General features: G+C 39.4%; 3 protein-coding genes and 1 non-coding gene across 14 annotated transcripts in view; all 4 read left to right on the top strand.

Annotated features, from left to right (window-relative positions):
• Nucleotides 1–1813: 1813 nt before the first annotated feature.
• LOC141750948 (E1A-binding protein p400-like) lies at nucleotides 1814–7888 on the top strand. The gene is made up of 7 exons (XM_074606990.1): nucleotides 1814–1899; nucleotides 1990–2126; nucleotides 2858–3044; nucleotides 4053–4213; nucleotides 5498–5667; nucleotides 6737–6898; nucleotides 7711–7888. The coding sequence occupies exons 1-7, from the start codon at nucleotides 1885–1887 to the stop codon at nucleotides 7770–7772; spliced, it is 894 nt and encodes a 297-aa protein (XP_074463091.1). The 5' UTR covers nucleotides 1814–1884; the 3' UTR covers nucleotides 7773–7888.
• Nucleotides 7889–7918: 30 nt separating this feature from the next.
• On the top strand, nucleotides 7919–18364 carry LOC141750945 (E1A-binding protein p400-like). The gene is made up of 16 exons (XM_074606987.1): nucleotides 7919–8006; nucleotides 8557–8759; nucleotides 8845–9017; nucleotides 10013–10209; nucleotides 11066–11177; nucleotides 11561–11713; nucleotides 12479–12556; nucleotides 12953–13081; nucleotides 13504–13548; nucleotides 13692–13845; nucleotides 14338–14579; nucleotides 14742–14912; nucleotides 15377–15507; nucleotides 15987–16065; nucleotides 16573–16692; nucleotides 17732–18364. Exons 2-16 carry the CDS (start codon nucleotides 8639–8641, stop codon nucleotides 17735–17737), a joined length of 1911 nt encoding a protein of 636 aa, XP_074463088.1. The 5' UTR covers nucleotides 7919–8006; nucleotides 8557–8638; the 3' UTR covers nucleotides 17738–18364.
• On the top strand, nucleotides 9389–9530 carry LOC141750993 (small nucleolar RNA SNORA49). The gene has a single exon (XR_012589840.1). It is a non-coding gene; the product is annotated as a small nucleolar RNA SNORA49 (small nucleolar RNA).
• A 150-nt stretch (nucleotides 18365–18514) lies between the features above and the next one.
• The window catches only part of EP400 (E1A binding protein p400), a 51556-nt gene continuing 45997 nt past the window's right edge, over nucleotides 18515–24073 (top strand). For all 11 annotated transcript variants that reach the window (XR_012589825.1, XM_074606981.1, XM_074606983.1 and 8 more), the window contains exons 1-2: nucleotides 18515–18644; nucleotides 20343–21696. Coding sequence is in view for 10 of the 11 variants with exons in the window: in XM_074606981.1 (XP_074463082.1) it covers nucleotides 20374–21696 (1323 nt within the window). In the remaining variant the exon portion in view is untranslated. The remainder of the gene's footprint in view (nucleotides 18645–20342; nucleotides 21697–24073) is intronic.

Below are 24073 nucleotides of genomic sequence, written 5' to 3'. Positions count from 1 at the left end.
AAAATTTCAGTATGGTGATATCCCAGCCTGGTTCTTTTCTCTTTTGTTTTGTTGTTGTTCACTTCTAGTATGAGACATTTCCTCATTTCATGAATGCTGGTTCATAAGCAGAGTTTGATATTTACCAATAAAACCTGCTTTGATGACCAGCAACGTCTAGCTCACCTTTTGAAGTTGTTTGCACGTACTTACTAGCATGATGGCCCTTTGCACAGATATTTTTGACTAGTGCCTAATGGCTGTATGGGAAACTTGCATCTTTGCTCCAGTGACTTGTACCCCATCTTAGTATTTGCAGAAGTTTGATAAGAAAATGTGTTGAATTTAGCCGTTTTTTGGATGAGAAATTTATCTGTAATCTAGAAGAAGGAAAGGAAGTTTGGTGTGTATTTCGTGGCTTAGAAGACAGGTATATGTTTTCAGGCTTCAAACCTTCACTAAACTTATTTGCAAAATATGCTTCTTCCCTTCCCCCCGACCAAGGTTTGTATTTTCAACTTCCATAGTTACAAGGAACTTCTTGGGTTCCTCCATTAATGCTTTTACAACATACAACTTTTATGCCTCCTTTTGGGATGATGTGTCCTTTCCAGTTACTTTTCAATTTCTTTCCTTATTGGAGTCCTTCATATAATCATAGATTTACTAGCAATTTTTCACTTCTCTCTTAAATTTGTAAAATTGGGCCATGTAAGTCATGTAATAACTTTTTCTTGCCTTGTGACCTGAGCAGAGCAGAAGAAAATTAACGAAACTGACATAGCTTTGAGCATTTTTATTCCTTTAGTTCTGTGACTTTTCCTTTCATTCTTGCAATTTTAACTTTGTCTTGTGTTTCTAATTTTTTATTTGCCTTTGAAAGCAAATATTAGGATGTTAATTCACACATTTGACATCTTCTGTGATCAAGTTCATAACCATTTTGATACTTACAGGTAGACTTTACCTAAAGATTGAAACATATGAATCTTAGAGATTAGAATTTATCCATTAAGTATGAATACTACTGATAACCTGAAAAAACAAGTTATAGGTATTCTGAAATACGTCCAAACTCTTCAAAGAACAATTCAAAAACATGTAAGGAAAGATGGCTTTTCATTGACGATTGTTTTTGGATTGCTAGGAGACTTGATCTGTGTTTTGTAGGGAAAGTTTTTTTTCTTCTTTAAAAAGCCAGTTTCTGTTAAAGATATTTTATGTAACGTTTTGAACATCACAACTGGACAATTAAATTGAGCATTCTCTTCCCTTTTGGGATTTTGAAATCTTTGAAGAACTGTACTCGAATAAAGTGCAAGATAATCTGTTTTAATCCCAGAAGAGGAAACACTTAATAATTTTTGCTCGGTAATCCATTAAAAAAACCTTTAGGATTTTTGTGCTTTTTATATTGCAGGAATGGACTGACCCCAATGATTTTAATGTATGTATTGCCTCCTGCAAGCAATTCTGTAAAGACTATGAAGCATTCGTGAAAGTACAATGGAGGTACCTAGTTCTAGATGAGAGGCAGAACGGTAATAATCTGACAGAGAAGCACTGGGATGCAATACTCAATCTCCAGAGGTCTGCAGCATTCATTAACAGTTTTCTTTTTGCTTTTGTCTATCAGTTACTTCCTGAAATAACTGCACTTATAACTGCAGGTTTTTTTAATTTTCTTGCTGTGATGTAATTTAAGTTATGAAATAGCTCTTAATTGTTATCTTCATTGGTCACAGTCATCATCGTTTACTCTTGATGGATACGCTTCTGCCTACTGCCTTGAAAGGTCTGTGGGCCATTGCCTTTTTCATGATTCCAGGGATTTCCCAATCCTATCTGGATTTTACAAAGGTAGCATCTGGGGAGGGGAATGAAGATCACTACCAGAGAGTGGCGATGAGACTGGAGAGGGTACGTCTCCCTTGGGAATAGTGTCTTAATGCTAGTATCTCTTCTTCTGAGGAAATACAATTAGGAAGTTACTGTTTTTTATTCTTTTAGGTAGTGCAGTCGTTTATTTTGAGGAGGTCCAAAATTCATGTTGAGAAGCAGTTGCCAAGGAAATATGAGCATGTGCTGACATGTACTCTTTCTAATTGGCAGAAGTCGATGTATAAAGACATCTTGTCTCAACCAAGGTACACCTGTTAAGTAGTTCTTCATTGTTCATTCATCATTAAAGTTAGGAACCATTCCAAATACAGTAAGAAAACTTGTTTGCTAGTATGTTATTTCTAAGTGAGTCATGGGCAAACCTAAAGATTAAAGCACATGGCATAATCATAGTGCTGTACAGGCTAATCATGTTCTACATTAAGTGGTAATTGTATTCAGCATTTTTTTGGTATGTGTTTTGGTTTTTTATATCTAATTGTTTCATAAGGTGAAAAGAAGCATAAATAAATAGTACTTGCAGTATTCTATATTTATAACTTAGACAATGGAGCATGTGTCACATTTTTATCTAAATTTAGTTCTTAGGTTATTTAGGAACTGAATATCCTAGGTTATAGTTTCTTTTGCTTTTCTGATATGTCTACTTTGTATTTTCCAATGAATTTGATAATTTAAAGTGGTATTATTCAGTCAATACCACCAATATTCAGTGGCCTTAGTATTGACAATATGTGTTTCATATATTATTCAATGCCATTTTCATTTGGAATAGAGTGGCTATTTGAGAAATTCAGGTCTATGATAATGTGTTTTCAAATGAGAATATATTCTATAAATTATTAAAAGTTTGTGTGAATGTGAGAGAAGCTGGAGGAATGGAAGACTGCATTTTTAAACTCATACTTTGGCCTAAGCTCCTAAAAGCACTGGATTTTAATGATAATTTAAATTATAATTTCTTTTTAAATAACAGAACTCAAGAATGTCTTAGAAGTGGGCACTTTGTCAGTGTCTTCCATATTCTGATGCAGCTGCTAAGGGTGTGCAACCATCCTGCTCTGCTCAGACCCCGGCTTCCACGTTCTTCCTTTGTATTAGACACGCTGGAGTTTACAACTGCTTCTCTGGTGCTGAGGACATTGGGATGGGATCTTTGGAAGGTGAGTAGGGGAGTAATTCTCTTGCACTTGACTTGATTTGACTGGGAGAGCAGGTGGCTTAGGACATAAAATTTCTTACACATAATTCAGGTTCCAATTTAATTTCAAAATCTGAATTGCTAATTCATTTATTTTTAGAAGCAACTGCTAAGACGATAAATAATAACTGTTGACTTTATGGTAGTACTGAATTTAGGAGGTATGCTGGGAATTTGCTGTCTTTGTCAAAGAAGGTCAGACTATTTTGCAACATTTTCTCTTTTTGCTTAAAGATCCCAATTAACATAAACTGATAGGTCTTGGAATCAAGGGAAAGGTGCCATTCTTGTTCTGAGTAGTAAGGGCATAGTTAAGCTGTGTACAGCTCTGGAGATGAGAAGCTGTATCAGATTCCACAGTTTAGTTTTAGCTATAGTCTGTTAAAGTTACATTGCGAGGGATTTAATCTTTTTTTTTTTTTTTTTTCCCTAGTGATTTCAGCAATACTAGAGTGTTAAGAAAGACTGAACAAAGCTAAAACAGTAGCATTATGTGTCCTGGGAAATTCAAGCAGCCACTTCTTTAAGCCTGTTGGAAAAATCATTTTGGGGCGGGGGGACAGGGGCTTGTGGAGGAAATACGGTTAATGTATCAAGGTGGGAATGGATGAGTCTGGACAGTTCTACAAAGGCAAATGTTTTATTTACAAGCATTGAATTAACTGCAGAGCTTGTAATTTGAGGGTGCTGTCCTGTTTTTGACTCTTGGTAACATGAGCATAATGCTCTGTTTTCATGGTGTAGGTTGCTGAAACCTTTTAAAGTAACAGCAGCTGCTCTCTGCACAATCACATGACATGCCTCTTCCACATTTTGGTTTAACCCTGGCATCAGCTGTGAGCTTTTTAATCATTCTCAGATAATGTGGTATTATTACTACTATTTTTATTTTTTTTTATTGCAACTGAATGGTAGTAGAATATTTATTTAGGTTGGTTTTGGGTTTTGTTTGTTTGTTTTATAACTTAAGCATGCAGACTGGTCTCTCTTTGTGATTGGGATGGAAAACCAAATGACTTGCTGCGAAGCACAAATACTGCCAAAACTGAAGGTAACTAGGAAGCTTATTGAAGAGATCTACTGTTCTCCTTTGTCACCCAGACTTGAACCAGTGAAGCTCAAACCAAATCGGTATGCAGTGTTCCAGAGAATGATTGATTGATTTTAAGTAACAGGTGAAAATGAGTAATATTTGTGAGGACCGAGTGGGTTCATTCAGAAGCATTTGTTTTTCTTGCTGTCTTTTGTTTCCAAACTGATCACTGCTGAAGACTGTATGCCAGTCTTCTGAGGGAAAGCAGACTGCTTTTTAACACTTAATACTTCTTTTCATTTACGGAGGCTCAGTAGTGATCTTTCCTGCCAAACTCAGTACGAGTTGAAGTCTGTTGTGTTTTTGGTCAAGTGGTGGAAGTGACTTCTTGCAGTACAGTTTCCTAAGCAGAATAATTAAATGTTCTCCTAATTAATTTTTAGTCTAAGATGTGCTTGCAAAGCACTTTAAGGAAATCTTGTGGAGAGTTTGGGGGTTGGAGGGGGGAGGAAAAAAAGGTGTTCTGTTAAATTTTGACCTTTTGTTTTTGCTGTTGACTGTTCTCTCCAAAGAGCAGTTGGGAGGGTTCATTTTTGAGTCTTGGAATGAATACAATTCTTCTGTAGAATACATCAGAGCAATGTAGACTTAAACATTTTACAATACATTAATCTGATAAAAGCAGAGTATGGTTACTGAAGCCCAAGACAGCTTGTGTAACAGGTTCCAGAAGGATGTCCTGCACTAGTTTTATTAGGCAGTTCTGCCAGAAAGGAGCTTTGTCAGTTAATGAAATTTAAGAATTGGAAGTGGTAGCTAAAATATTTATGTAAAGCAGAAAAAGAACTCATTCTTTTGCCATTTAGACATCTTTAGTTCTCCTGCAGTAGTATGCACGAAACAGTTATTGTGAAGTCAGCTTTTACAATTGCAGTATGTTTTTAAAACCAGACTGTCTGAAGATGCATGGAAGTAGAGATCCCCCGCTTTTTGTACTTACATTGCACCTAGCCATAGTTAAGACTTGGCTCCATTAAGAGGTTTGATCTTTATTAGCATCTTTTGGGAAGTTTTTGTGCTGTCTCCAGACTCCAAAGATGATTAAGGAATATGGGAGACCTGTCATGCTTGTACCCCTCCACATAATCTTTCAGAGAAGACTGGAGCATCGTTTGGTGTACTTTGCATTTTACAGTATATTGTGTTTCTTCTGTGCGTTGAGAGAAGCAGAATCCTTCCTGCCATATGCTCCGAGGCTGGGTACTTCTTCTAGCTCAGATTACTGACTAAAAATAATTATTTGCTTTTTAACTTGATTTTGTATTAGGAAGAAGGGATTAACAGCTTCCTTATGTGTAGAAAGACAATTTGTTAATTTTTAGGTTATTTACACCAGTACAGTATGGACAGAAACCTGAAGGTAGGACTAGAGACTTCTCCAGGTCTCAGTTGCAGCAGACACCGGACACAACAACAGTTGCAGCTGATCATCATGAGAAAATACAAAGACGACAACCCCGTGCCGTGTTTTTAGAAAATCAGCATAGGAAAGGTATGTTGTGCATGCAATAAACCATTGCTTTCTGGTTTGCTGTCCTTTTTTTTTAAATATTGCTTGAATTTGGGAAAGAGATGAGGTTGTACTGAATGCATTTGTGCATTACGTATTTGAATATCGAGTTTCATCAGCAGTTTTCTAACAGGAATTTGCTCACAAAATCAAAACAAAATTCCTTATTATCTCTCTGTCTGTCTTTTATAAACGGAATGATACTATTGTGCAAACACCGGAAATTTTGCTAGCAGTTGTGTTGGTCTCCAGGTATACCATCTTAATGAAACTTTTCACACATGTCCTTCCTAATGGACTGAGCAGATTTAGGCATCATCATGGTCCCATTCTCTGTGTCTCTGCTGAGCCACTAGTAAAGGTGATTATTAACTGGGTCTTTTTTATATGATACAGCCCTTTGAAACAGACTGTTTTCAGATGATTGGAGTAGTGGTGCAGTATTTCAAGCACACTCTTTTTCAGGCCTTTTCTAAATTCGGTACATATTGATTTCAGCTGGGTACAGTATAAGTTTTTGCATGGTTGAATGGGAAGCATTCAGTATGAACACAGACTGAAAATTATATCGGAAAATTATTGTTTTGTGGTGTTAACTGTTCTAAGAAGTTCTTTCATTGCTAAAAAGGAATTGCACAGGAAAAGATCTCTTATTCTGTGGTTGTTTTCCCCCCAAACTTTGCTTGAAATATACCTGTGCAGACTCTCGAAGCCCTTGCAAAGTTTGTACAGTGTCAAATTGAATGAGTACACGTGTGAAATACCAGTCAAACTCTATCATATCTAGGAAATCATCCTTTTTTTTTTTATGGGTCTACTAGTGGTACTGAGAGAAACAACATTTCATGTGTAGCTTGAGAACACACAGTCTTAGAAGGAGACCTAGTCTGTTTGGAGTTAAGTGCAGCCTAAGAGTTATGTCTGGAGTAATATTTCTCTTTATTGGAAATAGGGCACACTATATGCATGGGATAAACATCCGAATCCTGCAGTGTACAGCAAGGAAATTCTTATTTTTAAACTTTATACATTTTTTCTCTTCGCTTAACAGCCAGCAAGATAGTACTCGGCCCAATGGCTTCCACAGCTGGAGCACAAATGAGAGTTGCTCAGACAGAGAAGTCCGTAATGTTACAGTTTAGAGAGAAAACACTTACTTTGTCTTACAGTCAATTCTGTCGGCTTATTGGTGGACAGTCTCTGAAGTACCAAGGTAAGGTGCTACATGATTCTATTTGCATCTTTCTCTTTCTTTTTTTTTAACAGAGTGAATCTTTTGCCTGTATTTAAATTTGCTTCTTCCTCGAGGAGCATGGAACTTTAATGAAGCTCATTAATGACCTCTAGCTCGTTTCTTTTTTTTTTTCCATTTCCATTTTTTAACTATTCAGAAATTGAAATACTAGAAGCTACAATATCCTTGTATTGTAATATCATGTGTCTGTGAAATTAAATTGTTTTTCTTCATTAAAATATTTTTCTTGTCTTGCTGCTTTCCTGGAAAATTGAATTTATTAATGTGACAGGGGATGACCTGAGCACTAAATCTAAATCAGTATCCACACTTTCATGTCCAACTCAGGTACTATGCGAACTCTTTATTTGATAGAGTATATACTTGATCATGAACAATGTATGGTTTACAAGATTCGTATTTGTTCACTGAATTGGTAAAGCTTTAATTTTTAAATCATGTAGAATATTGTAATCAGCTAGTCTCATCCATCTGTACTAATGGTCTCTGGTGGTAGTTTGAAAGTCGTATTATATTTTTGCCAATAGGCATAAAGTAAGAAAGCAGATTTATTTTTCACTAAAATACCAAACCTACACATCTGTCCTTGTACCACAAATACTATTCTAATTGTCAGCTTTTCTCTTGCTCACTTCTCCTTTCATAATCAGTCATAGAACTATTGCATTAACCAAATTATCCTTGATTTCAAATTTCTTTTGCATAAATTTCTTTTTTGCATGAGCTTTATCTGGTCAAAATATATTCAGAAAAGAATTTTTAATTTAAAGGGTATCATAGAAGAAAAAAGGCAACTAAAGGAACGCCTGGACAAAATATATTTTGCAAATGAGCGTCGTTGTTCCAAAACCCCCTTGTATGGCAGAGACTTGTTGGAAATTTGCTCTTGGATCAGTGAAAGAAAAATCTCTCAGCATTGTTCTGCCAGGATTAACAAATGGCGCTGGGCTGGCTTTGCGAATTGCCTTCCATATTCAAATACTTCAGAGATTCTAAAGGATCCATTGCAAGAACTCGTTCTGACATTGAAGCAGGAACAGATCGCCCTGAAGGATCTTGTTACTAGGTGATTGAGGCAAATCTGTCTGCAGTCTGCACAAAATTGACAGGTGTATACAACCATCCAAAACAGGCTATTTACGTAAAGTACTGTAAAATGGTAAAAGTGATAAATGGATTGCCTTGTTTTATCCTTATTGCAAGCTAAATTCCTTTATGCAGAGTCTGTTTGCATCCCTGATGTATAATTCTAGATCATTCTAAGATTTGAAAACTCTTAATAGTTCCATGTCAATTGTTATTACTTATGTAGCAATTCTACTTTATTTTGACATATCTGATATTTTTTGTGTGAATACTTACAAAAAAGTAGGAGCTGTAAGTCAGCTTATCTAAGTAACTTTACGGATAGTTGCAATTTCCTCTTGTCTTGTACTGATCTTTAGTGGTTTTGCATTTTCTTTTTGATAAAACTTCATCTACTGATTTACTTTCAATTACCTTCTACCAGGTCCTTGATGTCTGCATGGAAGCATAATCTTTTGTTACTGTTTTTGAATAGTTAATAGCCCAAACTGTTAAAAAATGGTCTATTAAAGCTTTGGTTTGTTTTATAGAGATCTGTCCACATTGCCAGCTGTAGCTGTTGCTCCTCCGTATTTGTATGTAGTAAATCCTCCTTATACATATACCCATGAAATGAAAGTCTTGGAGTTTAATCTGAAAGAACAGATACTTCCCTACTTCCATTCAGTGGAGCAGATAGCAAGGCCTCGTTTTCTACAGTTTCCAGATCCCCGACTGGTGCAGAGTGATTCAGGTATCCAGTTATAACTGTGCGAATGTGCTTTCTCTAGCTGTTGAATGCTGCCTGCAGAACCTTCAAGTTCTTATTTCATAAACAGGCAAGATGGAGGCTCTGGCTGTCTTGCTTCGGAAGCTGAAAGCAAGAGGACATTGTGTGTTGATTTTGACGCAGATGATTCCAATGCTTGATATACTGGAGCTTTTCTTGGACTTCCATTTTCTCCTGTACATAAGTGTTAGTGAGAGTGACGCTCACGGTTGGCATTATCTGGTAAGAGAACCTCTTACTCAAGTTAATGGCGAATAGATGCTCATAGTGGGAGGGAGAATGCTAAAGGGAAGTCTAATACATTTGCAAAATTCATTTGCATAATTTCCTTAGTTAAGCAAATTATGTATGTAGCTGTAGCACAAAATATGTAATTATATATGAAATATGTCAGTCATATTGCTATCTGATGAGGCATCCAGGGCGTTTCCAAGAGGTATGCCACTAGTTGTCCTATATTTATGAGTAATTTGTGCTTGACAGACAGACGTTTCATTTCACAATAGCGTTTTGACTAATTGCTTTTGCTTTCATTATCCGTAGCTATCTACATTGTTAGTACTTCAAGTGTAGTTCCTGTTTGTATGTTGGCACTTCCTCAGCCTTACTCCAGGGGCTTTTGGTTTTTTTTGTAGAGTGCCCTGGCATTGCCTGAGGATAAATTGAAAGTATGCTCAATTCCCTCCCCAGTAAGACTCTCAGTATCCTCTGGGGCCTACAATTTGAGCAAACATTAACAATATAGTTAAGTTATTCTTTTCTTATTTTTTACTTCAAATTGCATTTTTATCCTTTCTGTCAGATGCAGTGTAAAACATAAAGGAATACTTTGCCTTAAAGAACACAAGGCAGCACAATAGAAGGGATTCGATTTAGTCAATAGACAAGAAAAATGATGAAGCACACACAGAATGCAATAACTCAGTCGGGTGTGCTTAGTCATAGGACATAATATGACTACTGTAATAGATGTTTAGATTTTTATCTGGTTGACTGCACCATAAATTAATAGTTTTAATGGTACACAAATTAATTTTGAATTGTGTAGATCTGTAATGTGGGCAGTCAGATAACTTAAAATGTTTGCACGCTTAATGTAGGTTAGGGAAGTAATAAGAATGCAAATTTTATGATCTCATTCTGTAAAAAAGTTTGTTTAGAGATTTATGCTTTATTAATATGAATTTGTAATTAAGTTGCTTGTCTCCCCATTTTAGGAATCCATAAAAAACTTCAACCGAGACAAGCGATTCTTCTGTGCTATTCTTTTTTCCCACACTCCTTCTACAGGTATCAGCCATGTAGATGTGGATTCTGTTGTCTTCTATGACACTGATTTAGATCCGCTGATGGATACAAAGGCTAAAGAATGGTGTGATAAAATTGCAAGAGGCAGAGATATTCACATATACAGGTGACTTTTACACTATGAAATAGTATAAGTGCTTTAAAATAAAAAATCAAAAAGCTGTTTTTAGGTGAAACTAGGGTTTTTGGTTGAGGTCATCCTTTTAGTTTAAGTCATTTGGTCTTTTAAGATCTCTTTAAAGATTGGATAAGTCAGACGTACTTCTTCCCTTCAGACTAAAGGGAAAATGAAAACCCCGTCCTGTCCTTTCCCTTGCTGTATCCTTTATTCCTGTCTTTCCCTCCCACTTTCGTCTTGTAAGCCATCTGGATTTCTGTGTTGGGACAGTCAAAATTAACATTAATATCTGTGGGTGTTTTCTGCTCTTTATAAACAATAAATGTCTTTCTTGATGGTTTATCATCGGATTTTAAATCCACTAGTGATGAGATGCTGATTTTCATGTAGTTCTAAGATATATTTGAAAGCTTCTTGCACATGACTGTTTCTTTTCCTGGAAGGACATGCTGAGAGCAGTGGGGAGCTCTTGCTCACCTTACACCACTGGCCAGGTATGCATGGGTGTGCAGTGCAGATCCTGTTAGCAAATAACCTGCTACTGTAAGGATTTTTAAAAAATCCAATTGTATAGAAGACAATACTGTTTATTCTTCATTTTGAAAATAAGAACTTAAAAGAAGCTGGTGTTTTGAAAATATGATATCAGATGTAAAAAGGAAGCTTTCCTCTAAGAAACTAAAAAAAAAAATACAAAACTTCCTATGAAAATACCTGATGGACTTTAAACTAGTTTTGGTGCTCACTGCCACAGGCAAGGAACATTTAACATGTAACAGTTGAGTTTCAGGAAGCATCACTGTTTTCTAGGGAACAGTATTTAATGAGTTTCTTTGTTTTACAGGCTTGTAAGTGGTAATTCTGTTGAAGAGAGGCTGTTGAAAAAGGATATTAAACATTTGATTCAAGAAGTGGCTGCTCAGGGAGATGATTGTTCAACAGACTTTTTAACTCAGGTACTGTAACGTGAAGAATGTGAGCAGTTCTTTAATGATACATAAAAATGAGTGCTTTACTAGATCAGAGTAAGACTTTTAGATATCATCTGCTTTCATACTTATTTCCAGACTTGTTTGGAGGCCAGTGGTATGTGATCGTAGTTAAAATCAGTAAAAGTCATGAACTGTTAGCTCATACAGAAAATCAGAAGATAAAAATATCTAAAAAGAAAACTGTGTTTGTTCCAATTGTAATTTTACACTATTTTTGTCATTGTTTTAATCAAACAAAACCAACATCTCCTCCAGCAAAAGCTGTCAAATATGTCTGTAATCTGACTTTTCTAAACTCAATTTTAGGATGATTAAAAAACTTTTGACATCCTACATTGTCTTATAAGGGTCTTTGCTCTGAATATGGAAAAGAGGATTCCAGAAAGTTTACAGAAGAGACACGATCTGAGATAAGAAATGACATAGATTCAGAGATGCGTGATCTAGGAAATACTATGCTTCCTTCACAGTTGAAACAGCTGGCTAGATTTGTGGATCAGGTATGATGATTTCTCTTGTTTTATGTAAACCTTTAGAAATATTTGAAGTTTACTTTTCTGTGCAACAATCTGGCTTTCATAAAGTACCTTATTTCCACTCCATTTACATGAAACTGTTCTGTGCAAACTTAAATACTGAAACAATCCTGGGAGGTAATCTGAGCTTGTTGATAGATCTGTTCACATACTGAAACATTTAAGTCATCAAATGTTCTCCTGAGGATTGTGAAGTGCATTGGACTAAACTGTATCTTGTGATATAAAACTGTTTTACAGTCCTGTGCTTTGCCAGATACTTGTGTTTTTTCTTTAAAGGCCTTGAATCTGTTTCTTCTTTACCGTGAAATGGCTATTCTAGCATTCCCTAAATTCTGTCGGATTCTGATTGCCTCCCTTTCCCTTTGCAGAACCCAAGTGGCAGCCTGCCTACTAACAGCCAGGCAAGCGTGTGTGTAATAACTCGGATGGGATTCTCTTTTTTTTTTTTTTTTTTTTTTAAAAGTTAGGAAAATGGAAGCCAGCAGTTGGAGCTTATTCTCAGTGATACCTGTGGAATGTGAGCAGACTAGCTAGGGACCAGAATGTCAGATTTTTGGTCCTTAGATGTCTTTCGTACCTTAATTATGGTGCCATTATTTGCAATCAAAATAAATACATTTATTGGTTGGGGGGTTTTCCTGCTTGTTTTTAAATTACTGGCTATTTACGTGTTTCTAATTCAAAAGCTAAATAACTAGCAGTGTGTCAAAATGTTTTTCTGAACAGCTTAAGCCCATTGAAAAGTATGCGTTGAATTTCTTGTTTCATACTTTGAATGATCAAAACAGCCAGAAAGTCAACAAGGTAAGCGAGTAATTGACTATATCTCATTTTCTGAGTAATGAAGAAAAACAAAACAGAAAACCTCAGCTATTGTCAGATTTTCTTTTTTGTTTATTTGGGGTTTTTATTTGGTTTTTTTGTTTATGAGCACTGAAATTTTGATCCAAATGATCGTGGTCTAAAAACACACTGGTTCCTAATTAACAGGTAGACATATTTCCCTTTCTCTTTACTGGCATGAGGGCCTTATCCAAGAATGAAAACTCAGTTTAGCTAACTTTGCTATGACCGTTAGCCTATGAAAACAACTTATTATGTAGTTACCAGACTCAAATCTGTGGCAATTTGCTGCTGTTGGCATATTTATTGTGTGAAAAGTGGTAATATTTTAAAGTGTACAAATTTTCTTCCTAAAAGGAGTTAAAAACTGCAAATACAAAATGGGAATATCAACATGCCAAGGAGCTGAAAAAGGCAGAAGAAAGATTTCAGGAGGAAGTGAAAGAGGAACTCTTAACCTATACCAGAGAAGATGCTTATAACGTGGTAACATCAAGGGATCTCCAAGTCCCTGCTTTTCAAAGACTTTGCGTATTGTGACTATGAACCATGTATTTAAGGATGTCTGTTGGGTTCCTATTGCACTGGTCTTATGCCCTTGCACAAAGGACTGTAACCCTGGACAGTTTTAATTCTGTAGAGTAGCAGGCTGCGGTTTTAGCAGGAGCTAGCTGTTGGTTTGTACGTTGACTTGTAATTGCACAGCTATGTATCGAGGTAATAATAACTGAAGGAAGAGACTGAAAAAAATATGTTGGCTTTTGAAAATTAAGGTTAATTACTTAAAATATATTTTTTCTAAGTATTTTTTTAATTCTAATTATTGCAAACATACTTATGTTTCTAAATGCTGAGCTCTGGGCTGGATGGTGTATTGATATTTTAAAAACTGCTTGTTTCTCACACAGGAATTTGTCTGTGAAGGCCCAGCTGGAGAAATAGAAATAATGCCTGTAAGTCAGTAGACCTTATTTAATCTGAAGGAAACCTTACCTAAAATGCTTTAATTAACGGCAAACTGTGGGTTGTTTGTTGTTGTTAATGTTCTGTGTTGGGTTTTTTTGCTTTTTTTTGTTTGTTTGTTTGTTTTTTTAAGCTTTGGATTCCCCCTGTTGCACCTGAGAATCATGATGATGTCTACACTAATTCTGTTATGTGTCTGATGTACAGTAGTACCCCCATTCCAGAGTCTAAGCTTCCACCTCTCTTTGTCAGGAAGGGGCGTAAGCGGCAGAGAACAGATCTGTTCTGTAAGTTGGATTCAAAATTGTATTGGAAGGTGCAGTAATATTTTTGTATGAAACAATATGAAAACTCTTTTGTGTTTAAGATTTTAGGCATGCATATACCATTATCTCTCTTAAGCTTGAAATCGCTCAGAAAAAATGATTGACTGTAGAGTGAGAGCAGAGGGAGTGCACTGTGAAAACTTGCTGTTGTCCTTACAAATTAGAAATAGAAATAGGGGTGAATTCAATGAGCAGGAGTAAAGCAGTGAGATGCCTGTGTGTCCATTTGATCTGTTTCTAAGCTTATTTTCTTAGTGAAGCGAGAAGCTATTAAAAAATGACTGATCAAGTCAAATACTGTACTAGGGGGCCATAGGTTGAAGGTACCTGTATTCATGAAAATACTGCAAAAGGCTTATCATTAGATGATTTGCAGCAATCAGTTTTCTGTCATGATCTCGTTGCACAAAGTTCCTTTCTCACTGGAGATAGTAACTTTGTCCTGTCAATAAGCTTCAGGTGAGAGAAGGAAGCATTGCCATAGAAAGATGGTTGTTCCTCCACCTTCACTTTTCAAGCAAGTGACTCCAAGAATATTGAAAACACAACAGAAGAGCAAAGCTGAGCAGACCCCGCTCTGGGTGAAACAGAAAATGTCTTTTGCAAGACCTTTGCCAGCTCTTACCAAGTCAGCTGCTGACACTGGACAGGATAGTCCTGCATGGCTAATTGCTGAAGACTTGGCACTGTTGAAAGTAAGTTGGTACTTCATTTTTATTGACTTCAGAAACTTATTACTTGGACGTTTGTTACAGCATCCATAGACCTTGATTAATGCAGGGTTATACATGCTTGTGCACAAAAGAACAACATTTAGTTGAAACATTACACTGCTTTGATTTCTCTCTGCCTCCTAGGCAATGAAGCAGTTACGGAGGCGTCCTTTAAACTTTGCTATTGTGTCGCCAGCACAGACAGCAAACTGGGACTTTGTCAGCGATGTGGTTAATTCTTGTAACTATGTTTATCGCTCCCCAAAGCAATGCAAAAATCGCTACATAAAAGCATTTGCAGGTCCAGAAGGAGAGGTGAGTTTAAGCTGAAATGGGCATTACATTGTGAGGACTTGGGTTTTTCTTGCTTTGTTTTGTTTTTTAAATTCCTCATTGCTGTTTGTGGACTACACAAATGTTTAGTAAGCAGAATCATAACTATATTTTAGAGTTTTGAATAGCTTCAAAATATACAAGCAAATGCTAGTAAATATCTTCTCCTGTCAGTATGAACTACTATAGGTTATATTTATTGTAGTTTCCATACACTTAAGAATATGAGTTTCCCCATATGACAATGAATAGGACCTTGGATGTATCACTTTGCACTATCAGTATATTTAAAATAACAAAGGGGGGCTATTTATTTTAACTTTTATTTAAGTGCCAGGATATTAATTGTCTTCAGTCAAGACTATTTGTGAACTATGATTTTTCAGACAGGGGACTTATGACTACTTATTTTTGGTAGCTAAGCCTTCAATTTCTATTTATTCCAGAACATAGGTGGTTATCCCCTTCGTGTCAGACAAGCCTATGCTAAAGACCAGAATTCTGAGCATACTCAAATCTTTATGAATCACTTTGAGTTGATGACTGCTAGAAGAAGTAGTTCCTCAAATACATTTCTGTAAGTTTACTTTTGCTGTCTATGGTCATTTTCCCCAGATTTAACATTTAATCAGTTTGGTGGCCTGATTGGTGAAATTTTTTTCTCTTAAGCACAAACGTATTTCACAGTGGTATTTCTCATCAGGGGTGCTGTGATGACCTTCAGCCTTAAGTTAAAGTAGTGAATGCGCCATCAAGGAATCAAACCTGCGCTTGTGCTGATATAAAGAAAAGCTTGGAGTGCTTCAGAATTGCTCCACATGATGTACCGGGGGGGTCAGCCCAGGCTTTCCTCAACTCATTTCTCAGGTCTAACAATATAGCTGTCATATTTCTAGGGAAAGAACTGTCTGGAGTTCCCTGCTAATCCCCAGCTTTGTCAAATTTTAATTGCAGAGTCCTCTCACAGAATTTTAAAGTTCTTTGTGTTAAAATGTCATGAATATTAAAGTAGTTGCAAAAAATTAAGTTAGCTTCAACTACTTCATTTACTTTCAGTGCAGACAACTATGACAAGCTCCTGCCTGAGCCCAAAGTTGTTTCCATCTACGCAGAGCCTATGATGATACAGGAAAAGGTCTGTTCAGTTTTTCCAGGTGAATTCTGTTCTGTGCGTTCTTTTCAATAACTTCTCAGTTCTCTTCAGTTTCAAATACGTTTAAATTACTTTTTTGTGTAAAAGCAATGGGAAAGGCTGGGAGTAAGGAAAAATTATCAGGGTTTTTGGAAGACTGAAAATTGTTCAATATGGGTTTTGACTGCCTGATCCCCTTTATCAGTGCATCAAAGCTATCAGTTGTCCATTCCCGATCTATTCCTTACTGTATTGAAATTGTCTCATTTTTTTGGCATTTTAACCATGTCAGAAGCAGACAAACATGATATATAAAACCTTTTTGTCAGGTTGGAATTTTCTGTTGCAATTTTTGGTACAGAAAATTAGGAATTCATTTCAGGTTAAATCTTTACATGACTTTGTGGCAACAGTCATGCGTTTGTTCTATTCAGAATGAAAATAATAAAAAAGAAACCTATTGCTGTGATTTCGGGCCCCCCCATCCTTCCTGTATTGCTGTTGTCGTAGGCATTGCCTGAAGAACAAATAGCTCCTCAAATGCAGGAGCAACAGCCCAGACAGGAGCAAGAAGAGGAACAAAGTGTGGGGCAAATCCAAACCCAGTGTCAGCCACAGGGGGAAACACAGGTGAGAAACAAAACTGCGATTGCCACGCGGTGTGTGAATTTGGGTCACTCCTGCAGCTGCCGGCAGGGAAATGTGTTCCTCCCGGCTAAATGAAAGTGTGAGCCCAGATTCACGTGCACTTACGGCATCTGCTGTGACTTCGCTGAGGCTGTGTGTAGGACTCTCAGTAAAGCTGGAGTATTGGGATGTTGAGTAACAGGAGAATTTTGTTTTATCTGAGCTGAGGTGAACGGACTTAAGTGTTAGCAAAAACACAGTCTTGTTCAAGGATATAAGAATAGTATTCAAAGAATAATTATAGACAAGCTCTTTCTTAAACATACAGAATTTTGGGCTTCATCCCAGAGTGGGTTTTATGATGCTGAAAAAGGAATTCCATATATGGAGCAGAACAAATGTCATTTTATGGTACTAATATAACTGAACTTGTTCATTGTATTTATCTCCCTCATTGGGAGAATTTCTTAAAACTTCACACCCTCTTTTGTGGTCACTTTAAAACACTTGTAAATATTAAAAATGCCATATATTCTATGGCACTTTGTGGCTTCAGGAGGTACAGTCCTTCCAGCCATAGCTATGTTGCAGCGGGTGTGGGTGGTACCTGCCGCTCCGGCACTGCTGGAGCCCCCGGCCCCCATCTGCAAACAGAAGCGTTTGACAGCATCAGTTGTCACCATCATTCCGATGACAGCTCTGCAGGTGCTTGTGGTGACTCCGCTGATATCAGGTGACCTTCTACTTTTTATTTTCAGTTCACGTTCTGCTTTTGAAAATAAATCCTCAAATCTTTATTAAACAGCATTGTTCTCTTTAAAGTTTATTGACAATGAAGGTGATGGGAAAATAGTCCTTCACTAAGTCCTTTACTCTTTAGAAAACAGTATATCCCTAGATGTTGTACTACATAATTTTAATTACGTAGAATTGTAAACACCATCATCTCTCTATACTGTCACTTGTCTTAATTTTTCTCTTAGACAGTTTTATCTCTGTACTTTTAGCTAGTAATCAATATTCGTCTCAAATTTAATTTTAGATTTAGTTGCTGAGAGTCCCAGGAGCTCAGTCCTGGTGCCCAGACCACACTGACTTCTTTGGCGGTGATGGAATGGCTGCAGATGTGGCCCTGGTACGCAGCATCCTCGGTGCCTGGTATTTAAGCAGCGAAACATCTGCTTTGTAAATGAGAATTGAATGTTGTTACTGAGCAGGTGGAAACTGTATTTTCCTTATTGCTGAAGCATTCCTAGTTTTTTTTTATGGTATTTTATTGTAATCAAGAATTGCCCCAGGTTACGTTTTTTCTCCTTTTGCATTGTATGAGGCTTTTATTGCCCGTGCTCCAGGTGAGCAGTGTACAGTTGTGCTGGAAGTAGGGAAGTTTTCTTTGTGGATTTTTACACTATATCTTGAAGAAAGTTGTCTCCAGAAATTACTGGAGACAGAGAAGCTGTGGATGTCCTAGCCCTCTGGAGGTGTTCAAGGCCAGGCTCGATGGGGCTCTGGGCAGCCTGGTGAGGCGGGAGGTGTCCCTGCCCGGGGCAGGGGCTGGAACTGGATGGTCTTTAAGGTCCCTGCCCACCCAAACCCTTCTGTGACACTCTTTGGCCGGCGCACACACTCCCGGATCCTCGCTACAATAAAAGTGGATATTCTGTCCTGTCCCCGAGCCCGTTTCCTGTCCGTGCAGCGCTCCCGGTCCCGACATACAGCCCCCCGCCTTCCCGCTGCCGGTCGTGACACGGACCCCCGCCGCCAGCGCTCCCTGCCCGGGCCCCGCTCGGCCGCCGCCGCGCATGCGCGGGGTGGGGGCGGCGCAGGCGCAGAGCGCGGCGGGGGCGGCGGCGCGGTTTGTCTCCTGCCGGCGCTGGTAGCGGCTGCCGCCGCGGCCGCCCCCCGCCCCCGCTTCCTGCCGGGAGCGAATGGAAACTCCGGCCCCGCCGCCCGCGGTAAGTGGGGCCCGGCGGGCTCGAGGGGCCGCGGGGGGCGGCCGGGACCCACTCCTCCCCGCCTTACCCCCCTCGCCAGCCCCACAGGCCTCGGGCCCGAGGCCCCGGCGGCACCGGTGCTGGCGGCGGCCGCGGAGGAGCGGGCCTTCCCCGCGCCGCCGCACGGGGCGGGCAGGGCCGGGCCGGCCGCCGCGGAGAAGGGAGGGGGGGGAAGCAGCCGCGCTTCCCGGGGCGCTGCCCCCGTGCGCCTCGGCCGGGGAAGCTCCGCGCGAAGTCGGTGCGGCGGGGCCCGGCCGTGCGGGCCGCCGGCGGGGCTCGGTTTGGGCACACAAAAGGCGGTCCCGTCGCCCGGGGCGGGCAGGGGCTGGCGGCGGCCCGCTGGTGACGCTTCCTTATCAGCGCGTAATTAATTAAGTGTTTTCACTTGGGTCGTAAATGTTAGCGAGGTACAGGTAATTAAAATAATAAGACCTTGTTACTGGCGATAGGTGATATCGTTTGGATCTTAATTATTCGGTATCAGCGCTGTGAAAGGGTCGCAATACCGCGAAGTGTTTTATTAAATCTTTCGGAAACGTGCCTCTGAGGAGCGGACGGTCCCTGTCCCCTCCTGCCCCGCCGGCCCGAGGGAGGGACGGAGCCCGAGCCCGGAGCCTTGCCCCGGGGCGGGAGGGGAGGTCTCCGTCCCCGGCGCCTCGCGGGCGGCTGCCGGTCGCCCAGGACGGCCGTGTCCCCTTCCCCTGCCCCAGCGGCAGCCGAGGAGCTGCTGCCGGGCGGCAACTTCAGCCAACTTCAGAGCTAGGAGCAGAGACACACACTTGTGCGTCTGTTCGGCCTGAGATACCAACTGTTGTTTTCAAAATATGAGAGAGATTTTGGGAAAAAAAAAAAATAAATAATCAGGTTTCATTCTTCTTTTGCCGCTATTGCTGTGCAACACCCAGCGCTGCATCTACCTGTCGGTGCACGTCAGGAGAATTTTTTTTTTTTTCTCGTTGATTGAAATACAAACCCAGAACATTTTGGGGGTTCTGGATAGCTTGGCTCAATAAACAACACTTTAAATGAAATGCAGATTTGGATTAATTCTCATCTCTTTAAGGGGTTAGTGTTCTGAAGGAAAGAGATGGTAGAGTTAAGTGTCGGGTACAATACTTTTTCAAACATCTAGATGATTTGGTAGGGAGAGTTTTCGTGATGCGTTTTTTCTTCAGTAGCTAGAACAATAAAGTTGAATAGCCTGCGTTCGTTTTTATCATAGTTTTAGTTATTGTTGAATATTTTAAGCTCCTGTTGTTTTAAGTTTTAAAAGCACTGAAACACTGTGAGTGTAGGTGATGTAGAAGAGTAGATGCTTTTGCTGTTGACTGTTCATTCTTGGAGTTCCACAGAAAGGGGAAAAGTTTTCCTTTTTAAATAATTTTTAGTCACTTTAACTAGCTAAGAGGATTGTATCATTTCTAAACTATTCAATAGCATTTTGTTAGCTAGAGAAGCATATAAAGGATTTAAGTGAGCTTTTGTGATGATGAGGATTTCAGATAATTTGACTGCTGACATAAAACATTTTAAGTAGCTGCAAAGACAGCATAACCAAGCTCTTACTACGAGGTAGTACTTTTGAATAGTAACTAAACAGTTTCAGTTACAGAAATATTTTTACCTTCCTTAAATTGCTGTTTTTGTGTATTTCTTTAGAGTGTATGGTAAAAAACCTAGAACAGTGAGAATGCACCATGGTAATGGTCCTCAGAATGCCCAGCGCCAGCTCCAGAGGTCCAGGTCCTTCACGGGCAGTGAGGGAGAAGAGCAACAGGCAAATTTACCCCAGTCCCCCGCAGCGTCTTTTGCACCTTCTGCAAGTCCATCTGCACCCCAGTCCCCCAGTTACCAAATACAACAATTTATAATGAGTCGTAGTCCTGTGGCTGGGCAGAATGTGAACATCACGTTGCAGAACGTTGGACCGGTCGCTTCAGGAAACCAGCAGATAACGCTTACTCCACTGCCAATCCCGAACCCAACATCACCGAGTTTTCAGTTCAGTCCCCAGCAGAGGCGCTTTGAGCATGGATCCCCCTCATATATTCAAGTCACGTCGCCGCTGCCTCAGCAGGTTCAGTCTCAAAGCCCTACACAGCCCAACCCGGTGCCAGTGCAAACGTTACCAAGTGTTCGGGCAGGCACTCCAGGCCCCGGCTTGGGTATGTGCAGCCAGAGCCCTACCAGAGGATTTGTAGACGCTAGTGTGCTTGTGAGACAAATCAGCTTGAGTCCTTCAAATGGCGGACACTTTGTGTATCAAGAAGGACCGGGAATTGCACAAATTGCTCAAGGAGCTGCTGCACAAGTACAGCTTCCGTCTTCTGGGACACCCGCTACGGTAAGGGAACGCAGGCTTTCACAGCCTCACTCGCAGTCTGGTGGCACCATTCATCATCTCGGTCCTCAAAGTCCTGTAGCTAGCGGAGCAAATATGCAATCTCTGACTAGCCCGGGCCATATTACCACGACCAGCTTGCCACCCCAAATCAGCAATATCATCCAAGGGCAACTTATGCAACAGCAGCAGCAAGTGCTTCAGGGACAGCAGCTGGGTAGACCCATTGGATATGACAGGACTTCTGGTGGATTGATAGCTGGAGTTGGAGGACCTAGTGCATTTGGAATGACTTCACCACCTCCTCCCACAAGTCCTTCTCGGGCCACTGTACCACAGGCGCTGTCGAGTCTTCCTCTTACTCCTACAGTTAATACGGCAGTGAAAAAACAACCCAAGAAATTGGAGGAGATTCCTCCTGCCAACCAAGAGACTGCTCAAATGAGAAAACAATGTTTGGATCATCACCACAAGCAGATGGAAATTCTTAAGGAAACTTTTAAGGAATGTTTGATCGAACTGTTTTTCCTGCAACATCTTCAAGGGAATATGATGGACTTTTTAGCTTTTAAGAAGAAACATTGTGTTCCGCTGCAAGCATACCTGAGGCAAAATGACTTGGACCTGGAGGAGGAAGAAGAGGAAGAACAATCTGAGGTCATCAATGATGAGGTAAGAAATCCGTTGGTTAACGTTTTGGAATAAAATCGTAGATGAAGTTGTGGCACCTGGACTGTGAAGTATTAGAGAAAGTGACAGTACTTGACAAATCATTTTTACTTGATGAGGTACAGCAATTAGTCTTTAAATAATTGGTCTGAGAGAATGCAGTTCTGCTAGGTAGTGTGATGCGACAGCTCGGTTTGAGCATGCCGTTAGATTTATGTATTTAAAAGAAAAGAACAGAGAGGTGAAAAGAGCTTTCACTGTCTTAGTTAGTATATAAGCCAGCACGCAAATAAGGATGGCATTGGTGTGGAAGTTGTTTTAAGCTATCAGAATGAATATGAATAGGAATCGCAGATTAAATTTCTCTTACTAGACTAAAACAAACCAAAAAAGAATGAGCAAGAAGTCTGATAAGAGGTTAACCTCTGTTTGACTCATGTAACTTGTAACCCTAGATGTTATTGAAGTTCAGTGTTGCTGTGGCCAACAAAACCCCTGAATTAATCTAATTACTCAGAGAAAGCATGTGAATCGTAATATTTATGGGTCCGTAGTAATGAATCCGGTTACTTAGGCCGTTTTAGAGCTCTGTGGATGTAGTGCTGTCTAAATGATTAAAAAATAGCACTTAGAGACTGGACAGTAACAAGTAAACTTCGTTATTTATGCAAAGCTATAAAAGTACTAACTTGAATTCACCGTTTATTAATGGCAAAGGACTTGAAATAAGCTTGCCACCGCTAGATCCTGAGCAACTTTCCCTGCACGTTTGCACCCACTCGTGTAGCGCTCAACCTGCAGCACCCCTGGGTGCTGGTGCAGCACCTGCCTGCAAACCTGCCTGGCCACTGGTTGCGAGAGGGTGGATATGACCCATGCCCCTGCATCACTTGGCACTCACAAATACCTTTTAAAATTTGTAAAAATATGCAAGGGTCTATAGTTGCCAGTTTGTAAAGACCCAAACCTGTTATGCAAAGGAACTCGTAGTGCTTTGAAATATCTGTTAGAAATGAGGGTCTTCAGAGAAAATTGATGACTCTGTTAGGTGTGAACCTTTAGTGATCAAATCTTCAGCTGGAATTTGTGGGAAATTTTAACAGTATATCAGCTGAAATTGAATTTTTCATTGTTTTGTAGTCTAAAATTCTTGACTAGGAAAAAGGTATTTCTGCTTGTGATAGTTATTGATAATTTTGAAGGAATCATTTCTTTCTATACGTAGTAACGTAAGAGATAGCCTGTTATTGTAATTTATTGACAATGGATATTCAATGATTTATTTTTTTCACCTGGTTTGTATTTTGTCAAATTGTTTAGGTGTTCTTGTTGGGTTGCGTGTTTGTCAGTTGAAATACCAGGTATTTTTCACTACAGTAAGCACATTTTGGGCGACCTTTAGCGGGTGTAAATCGTATAGGTTCATTGAAGTCAGTCGCGCTACTACAGTTTACATCAGTTGAGGCTCTACCCCTCGGTCTCTCGGGTTTGGAGTTCGCTGTACTTCACTGCCTTCTCGTGACGGATCGTCTTTTGTTTGTGAAAGCCGCTTGTCTGTCTAACTGCTGGAGAATTTTACAAAGTGTAACAGCAGAAGTCTTTACGTGTTTTCAAACGATGAATCCTTTTGAAAGATTAAGCATCTTTTGAGTATGTTCTTTCTTTGTATTTTTTTTGTCTTCCTCTCTTTAATTTCCCCCTCCCCCCTCTTTATCACTTTCTGCTAAAGCAACGCACTTCATCCCTTGCCTGGAAAGGTTGATCCCTTTGGGAGTTCAGGGGGAGAGCGAATGGTGGCTGTGCTCATTGCTTAAATAAATGTTGGAGCTTTCTTAAGTTCAAACTGTCTGTCATGCTAATTCGTTGTCCGTTAGGAGCAGCAATCATTAAGTTTAAAACACTTTTATGTTAACTGGATTTAAGAAAAGGTTTCCAGTGACGAGAAGTCACTATAAATAGTCAAGGCCGTTCGCTGTTCTATTAAAAGTGAGACAGAACTCTTCAAAAATGGCCTGTGTTCAAAGCGAGCTGTACTGATGGTGGTTTAGTTATAATCCCCTCTTCAGCGAGGTACCACCAGTACAAAATGAGTGTGTTGAACAGTACAAGCAAACAAAAAAAAAAAAAGAAGAAAAACTTTTAAAAAGAAAATGATTCTCCCTTCTTTTTTTTTTTCCCAAAATATTTCTCTCAGGTAAAGGTTGTGACAGGAAAGGATGGGCAGACTGGTACTCCTGTCGCTATAGCAACCCAGCTTCCTCCAAATGTTTCTGCTGCTTTTTCATCCCAGCAGCAACCATTTCAGGTACTTTTCAATGGTTCTAAAATGTAGTTTCATCCCAGATTTTTTTTCTTCATTCAGATTTGATATTTCTTAGAT

The sequence above is a fragment of the Larus michahellis genome, chromosome 13, assembly GCF_964199755.1.
Source record: "Larus michahellis chromosome 13, bLarMic1.1, whole genome shotgun sequence".
Lineage (NCBI taxonomy): Eukaryota > Metazoa > Chordata > Aves > Charadriiformes > Laridae > Larus > Larus michahellis.
Note: the sequence above shows the minus strand (reverse complement) of the source record. Positions and strands in the feature narration are given on the sequence as shown.

Excerpts from the sequence above, each read along its gene's own strand:
- LOC141750948 (XM_074606990.1), top strand. Across the intron at positions 2,127-2,857 it reads GACATCTTGTCTCAACCAAG|AACTCAAGAATGTCTTAGAA; the intron begins GTACACCTGTTA and ends TTTAAATAACAG. Across the intron at positions 6,899-7,710 it reads ACAGTCTCTGAAGTACCAAG|GGTATCATAGAAGAAAAAAG; the intron begins GTAAGGTGCTAC and ends TTTAATTTAAAG.
- LOC141750945 (XM_074606987.1), top strand. The coding sequence starts at position 8,639 with ATGAAAGTCTTGGAGTTTAATCTGAAAGAACAGATACTTCCCTACTTC. Across the intron at positions 11,714-12,478 it reads TGGCTAGATTTGTGGATCAG|CTTAAGCCCATTGAAAAGTA; the intron begins GTATGATGATTT and ends TTTTCTGAACAG. Across the intron at positions 13,846-14,337 it reads GCAGAGAACAGATCTGTTCT|CTTCAGGTGAGAGAAGGAAG; the intron begins GTAAGTTGGATT and ends CCTGTCAATAAG.